This window comes from Carlito syrichta, unplaced genomic scaffold (genome assembly GCF_000164805.1).
Source record: "Carlito syrichta isolate Samal-C Ts95f unplaced genomic scaffold, Tarsius_syrichta-2.0.1 Scaffold301813, whole genome shotgun sequence".
In the NCBI taxonomy this organism is placed as follows: Eukaryota; Metazoa; Chordata; class Mammalia; order Primates; family Tarsiidae; genus Carlito; species Carlito syrichta.
The window spans coordinates 268,646-275,608 of record NW_007245909.1 but is presented as its reverse complement, the minus strand read 5'-3'; the positions used below and the strand labels follow the sequence as shown (position 1 = coordinate 275,608).

The window sequence follows — 6,963 nt, the reverse complement described above, 5'->3', positions numbered from 1 at the left end:
ACCACGCCCGGCTGATTTTTTGATTTATTGTAGAGATGAGGTCTTGCTGCCCAGGCGGGTCTCGAACCCGCGGACTCAGGCCATCCACTCACCTCAGCCTCCCAAAGGCGCAGGATTACAGGCTGAGCCACCGAGCCCAGCTCAATCTTACATTTTTTAAAGGAATTTTAAATTTTGTTCTGAGCAGTCACAAACTGCAGGAAACTAGCAGATTAGACACAGTCTTTAAAACACAATTGAAACAAAAGGCTGGATTTTGACACCTTTACATGTGGAGTGTGTTTGCAGATTTGACCTAGTCTGTCTTGCCTCTCCTCCATTTATTTAAATCATCTGTGTTGCCCCTGAGGCTTTTGAGTATATGACCCCCCATAACCTCTCTCTTATTATGTAGCTAAAGAAACTTTGGTCCTAGAGAGGTTAAGTTGCTTAGAAACACATAATTAGGTACAGAACAGTCAGGTCTTGGAACCACAGTCTCTCGAAGACCCAGTTGATTTTTTACCAGAGCTCCAGTGATTTGCATTGACAGAACAAGTAGAAAATTGTAATCTAGCACCTTTCATGATGAGGGGAGGAGAAGGTATCAAGGACACCACAGAATGAAGTTTTATCCTAGATAATATATTTGGACTCTTCATTTATTTTATACACTTTTTTCTATATCATTTTAAGGTAATAGATTTCTTAAATCTCTTTGCTATTTTTCATAATAACTTTTGTTTTTCAGCTCCAAGGTTTTGGCCGACCAAGTGTGTACCATGCTGCTATTGTCATCTTCCTTGAATTCTTTGCCTGGGGCCTGTTGACAACTCCAATGTTGACTGTAAGTATTGCTGAAATGTGTTCCTGTTTATAAGGTGGAAGTTCTTAGGCATATATCTGCAGGTTATATTATGTCTAGATGTGTTTGGGAGTAGCTCTTAATGGTGATTTAAGACTGCTTGTTTCATTGGGGTGTTGCCACTGTTTTCTGTTGAACCACCTGCACAAAACACCTCATTAAATATTCCTGGGTAGCACTGCACTCCCATGGAGCCAGACTGTTAGGAGTGCTGTTATACAAATGAACTGTATTTTAGGAAGATCTTTCAGATACCTGTATGGGCCAAGGGAAACTTCCCCTTTGCCTTCCTAAAGTTTGCTTAAAAATCAGCTCACAAAGGCAGATTAATTGGAGAAAAGGCATACACGTTTATTTGATGCGCATACAGGAAGAATCACTGAGTAATTGCCCATCCCTCAATGGGGTTCAGAAGCTTATATCCTGGCAAAATAGGTTATAGGAGGAGGGAAAAGAGGGATTCTGTTGTGGGGCAATAAATAATTACTAGGGAAAATGAATGGATCTGGAAACAAATTAACTTATATAATTCTCTTTGACAGTGAATGAGACTGTTCAAGTGTGGTTATATTCTTGGTCTCATGGGCAGGGGAAGAAAAATACAATTGTTCTCCTTGGGTTAGGATCTTAGGCAGATATAAAGGACTGCACTTTGGGAGAGACAGTGAGGGTGTGGCGGTTGGGAAGATGGGGATGCCTGGGAGACTTTGAGTCTGCTTCTTAGTTCAACATGCCAGTGTACCATATTTTGGGATATAGGTTTCTGAGCTCCAACATATCCTATAGGAAATAACTGCAGAGCATTGTTGAAGTTTGTAACTTCTATGTGAGGACGTTAATGGCTATTAATTTAAGGACACAGCAAATAGGAGATTGGTAAGTGCTTTGTAACAGTGAAAGTAATAATTGTAAGAATGTCCAGAGTTCAGTTTTTGGTAGCTTAGCTATAGCCATTTCTTCAGAGGCAGTATTGAATTTCTTAGCAAGAACTTGGATGTTTGACGTATTGTGTGGTTAAAGGGAAGAGGGAAGCCAAAGAAAAGATTGGAGGCAGATTTTAGGTGACTTGTAACTATTTAACACTCAATTTAAAAAAAGATATTTTAAATTGACCTTAAGTTTCAGTAGTCTTAAATAGTTTCTTAAAAATCGGTGGTGGGCCAGGCATGGTGCTCTGTGCCTGTAGTCCCAGATACTTGGGAGGCTGAGGTGAGGGGATTGCTTGAGCTCAGGAGTTTGAGTCCAGCCTAGACAATGAAGTAAGACCCCATATCTAAAAAAGTAAAATAAATCATTGGTGATTAACTCTTTCCTAGTCATCATCTTGCCTTACCAAATAATCCCTTTGGGTACAGATAATCTTTGTACCTTAATTAATATTGACAAAAAGATGCCAAACTCTGTAAAATTTTTTTTTTTTGAGTTGGAGTCTCACTCTGTCGCCCAGACTGGAGTGCAGTGGCCGCTCCTGGCCACCATAGCCTCGATCTGCTGGGCTACGGCGATCCTTCTGCCTCAGCCTTCCGAGTAGCCGGAATTACAGGCGCGTGCTACCACACCCAGCTGATTTTTTGATTTAATGTAGAGATGAGGTCTCGCTGCCCAGGCGGGTCTCGAACCCAAGGGCTCAGGCATTCCACTCAATCTCAGCCTCCCAAAGGCGTGGGATTACAGGCTGAGCCACCGAGCTCTGCTGTAAAATATTTTAAGATGGTTTAATAAACCAAACTTGAGGACCTAGGCCCAGGAAGACCTATCTTCAGGAGGTTCTGAGACCAAACTTGAGGACCTAGGCCCAGGAAGACCCATCTTCATGAGGTTCTGAGACCCACCGTGATTTAATGGTGGTTTGGTTGTATACATTTTAGGAAGGCAGAAGTTAAGAAACCATAAATCAATACATGTGAGATTTTCATTGGTTTGGTTCAGGAAGGAGGGACATTTCCAAGGCTGGGTGGGTAGAGGGTCTTGCAGGTCATAGGTGGATTCAAAGATTTCTTGGCTGGTAATTTGTAGTTCCTATCTAAGGGATTGTGGAAATCAGTAGAGAAGATGTTTTGTTGTGATAAGGGGTCAGAAAAAAACTCCAAGTTTGCTGAAGTCCTATATGTGGCAGATTTCAGAGAGGATAGGTAAGTGTCTTTCAAGTTTCCCAGTGTCTGGGAGTCCCCAAGAGATGACTTTACAGGGCCAGAAAATTCTTTGATTTGCTTCTTTATTTGTTATATGATGCTATGCCAGAGTCACGTTGGAAAATAAACTTTGGTATATAGGGTAATAGGGGAATAAAACCTTGTATGGTAAGTCCTTATCAGACATGACTCCCCAAGCCTCTTAGGAATTTGGATAAGAGAGGGAAAAAAAAGGTCAAGTTGAGTCCTTATTAGATTTAGAAAATAGAGAACTTCAGAGGGTGACTATTGGCCAGTTACCCTTACATAAGACTTTGCTATTGTACCTTTTAAATTTTTAAAGTTTTCTAGCACACTTAAAATACAATTTGATTAATTAAAGTTATAACTTGGGTGGAACAGTAGACTTAAAAAATTGCTTGCATTTAAAATTCTCTTTTATTCTTTCTTATTGTACTATATTTTCCTTCATAATGCTTCACTACAGTAAGTAATCAGTTGTTAGTTAATAAGGATAATTGAGCCGGGCTCGGTGGCTCAGCCTGTAATCCCGCGCCTTTGGGAGGCTGAGGTGAGTGGATTGCCTGAGCCCGCGGGTTCGAGACCCGCCTGGGCAGCGAGACCTCATCTCTACAATAAATCAAAAAATCAGCCAGGCATGGTAGCGCATGCCTGTAATTCCAGCTACTTGGAAGGCTGAGGCGGAAGGATCGCTGGAGCCCAGCAGGTCGAGGCTGTGGTGGCCGGGAGCGGCCACTGCACTCCAGTCTGGGCGACAGAGTGAGACTCCAACTCAAAAAAAAAAAAAAGGATAATTGGTCCCATTTTATGAGTAAGTTCTTGAGATCCTAACTTTCTTCACTTGTGTCCCCAGTAGCTAGTGCTGCCTGGAAAACCGTTGGCGCTTAATAACTATAGTCTTTGAACAAAAACACGTGTTGCAGCACATACTTATGTCTTCATGTGAGAATTTCTCCAAACCACATTTTTAGTATGAATATAGACAGTCCAGGCTGCTATTTTTATTTTTATTATTATTATTATTATTATTATTATTATTTTTGAGTTGGAGTCTCACTCTGTTGCCCAGACTTAAATGCAGTGGCCGCTCCCAGCCACCGCAGCCTCCACCTCCTGGGCTCCAGCAATCCTTCCGCCTCAGTCTTCCGAGTAGCTGGAACTACAGGCGTGCGCTACCATGCCTGGCTAATTTTTGATTTATTGTAGAGATGAGGTCTTGCCAAGTTGCCCAGGCAGGTCTCAAACCAGCAGGCTCAGGCAATCCACCCACCTCAGCCTCCCAAAGGCGCGGGATTATAGGCTGAGCCACCGAGCCCAGCTTATTATTTTATTATTATTTATTTTTCAGAGATGAGAGCTTGCTCTGTCGCTCAGTCTCTATTGTGCATGTATACAGTCTACAGTCAGCCTGGGAACTAGAGGGAGGTTGGCCTCATACAGTAGACTTATCTTCTAATAGTGATAGTAGTTTGTACATAAAAATGACCTCTCTCAATTATCGTTATGTCCTTGTCTAACATTCTGCCCTGTAGTCAAAACAAGCATCCTCTTAGAGGCCCTGATCTCAGTTTATCAAATAAAGTGATCTGATTAAACTAACTTAAATATCTTCAGATATATTTAAATTGAACACTCATTTTAATGAAGATATACTTAATGTTAGTTTCTGTAAGTATAGCGTTTTATTTCTTGCAGTTTGTAGATTTTTTGTTGCAAGCTTTTAAAATCTTGCTGGTGATTCAGGACTTAACATTCTCCACTACACCATCCTTTTCATGTGATGGTCTGATAATCCAAAGAAGGCTCCTTTTAAACACTTTCCTGCTACATTCAATTTTCCTATTTTTTCTTCCTAACCAACTCTTAACATACGTGCCCATTCATTTATTCATTTCTTTCAGTGGCATGTCTTCTCTCTTGTCAATCCCTTATTTGCACTGCTCTCTGGTCCTCCTGTTTCCTTCACTTAGTCGTTGTTTCCTTTCAGCAGTTGGAGTGGCTGGGATGGGATAGGACTGTTGACTGGGCATTTTTGTCATAATGCATGGAGACTCTGTTGGACAATTTGCTTTTCACATGAGAAGGAAGTAAAGGAAGTGTTCCAATTACAGTCCCATGGAGACTGCTTTGTTTCTGGAATAGCAAAATGTTCCAGGCTCAGCTTATGGTTTTGATACTTTTCTAATGTTGCTGTGACCGAAGTACCCAGCACATGCCTGCTTGTGTGCCCTATAATTATTAAAATCAGGTAAGTAGCACTCATTAAAGTATATCATTGCTATTTGCTTAATCTTTGCTTTTTATTGCTTAGCTTTGATTTTATTATTTTGTGTTGTAGTTTGTGGTATATTTTTACATTAATAAACAAGATAATGTTTTAAAAAAAAAGGCCAATGCTGATTCTAACTTTCCTAATCAATGTGATTATAAGAAGAGTTGACATGGCAATAAAGGTAATCATTGGTGGGTCTCCTTGTCTCAAAATTTGGTATATAGTCCGGGTGTAGTGGCTCATGCCTATAATACCAACACTTTGGGAGGCTGAAGTGGGAGGACTGCTTGAGGCCAGGAGTGTGAGACCAGCCTGGGCAACATAGCGAGACCCCCATATCTACATACATACACATAAAATACACATGCACACACACGCACACACACAGAGGTATATAAAACATATAAAGCATTCTGGTTTTATGACAGATTTTTCAGCAATAATATATTTTATATATATCATTGCATTGTCTTCTGACATCCATTGTATCTTATAGAAGGTGAGCATTAAGAAGCGTCTTTCTCTTTAGATCAGGGGAATGGCTCTGGGCCACATATGGCATACTGCCTGCTTTTGTGCTATCTGTGTGCTAAGAATGGTTTTTACATTTTTACATGGTTGACCAAAATCAAAAGAAAGTATTTGGTGACAAATGAAAATTATATTAAATTTAAATGTCAAATGCACATAAATTTTATGGGACCATAACCTTGCCCATGGAGTGTCACTACTTTTGTGCTACAATGGTAACAGTTGAGTAGTTGTAACACTGACCATGTAGCCTAAAATATTTACTATCTGTCTATCCCTTTACAGAATAAAGGTGAATCTGTGCTCTTTGTGGTGATTTGTTGTTTTCTCTTGCTGCTTTAGAGATTTCCTCTTTGTTTGACTATGCTGCAATGTATCTGGATATGGATCTCTTTGTGTTTATTTTACTTGGAGTTTGTTGAGCTTCTTGGTTCTGTAGATTAATGTTCATCAAATTTGGGAAGTTTTCTTATCATTATTTCTTCAGCTATTTTTGCTGCTCCCTCTCTCCTTTTGGGGCTTCCATTCCATTTATGTTTTTATCCTTGATAATGTCTCATACATCTCTGAGGTGCTTTCATTATTTTTGCCAGTGTTTTTCTCTCTGTTCTTCCAGTTGAAGAGTTTCTATTGATTTGCCTTTCCAAGGTTACTAATTCTTTTTTCTTTCATCTTAAATCTGCTATTGTGTTCCTATAGTGAATTGTTTATTTTGATTATTGAATTTTTCAACTTCAGAATTTCCAAGTTTCTTTTTAATAATTTTAATATTTTTATTAAAAATCCCTATTCAATGAGAAATTGTCATGCTTTTCTGTAATTCTCTGAACAAGATTCCTTTAATTCTTTGATAATGTTTATAGTAGCAGCTTTGAAGTTTTTTCTGCTGTATTCAACATCTGGGGACACTCTGGCTATTTTCTGTTGACTGCCTTTTTCCTGAGTGGGTTATACATTCTTGTTTTTTGGCATGTCTTGTGATTTTTTTTGTTGAGAGTTGTGTATAATAATATGTATTTGCAACTTGGATTCTGGCCTTTTTTCACCCTGAAAGTTGTTTTTCTTTTGCTTGTTTAAGTAACTTGCTTGGACCAAATCTGTGAAATCTGTCTTCTCTATGATATGTGGCTGTTGATGTGTCTTTTCAGTTTTTTTTTTTTTTT

At 39.4% G+C, this 6,963-nt stretch overlaps 1 protein-coding gene across 3 annotated transcripts in view; it reads left to right on the top strand.

Moving 5' to 3' along the window:
* Window positions 1–734: 734 nt before the first annotated feature.
* MFSD14B (major facilitator superfamily domain containing 14B) overlaps window positions 735–6,963 on the top strand; it is a 55,612-nt gene continuing 49,383 nt past the window's right edge. For 2 of the 3 annotated variants that reach the window (XM_021711017.1, XM_008055290.1), the window contains exon 1: window positions 735–826. In XM_021711017.1, the coding sequence (XP_021566692.1) occupies window positions 818–826 (9 nt within the window). In that variant the 5' untranslated portion in view covers window positions 735–817. The remainder of the gene's footprint in view (window positions 827–6,963) is intronic. The other variant, XM_021711016.1, reaches the window with a different exon arrangement.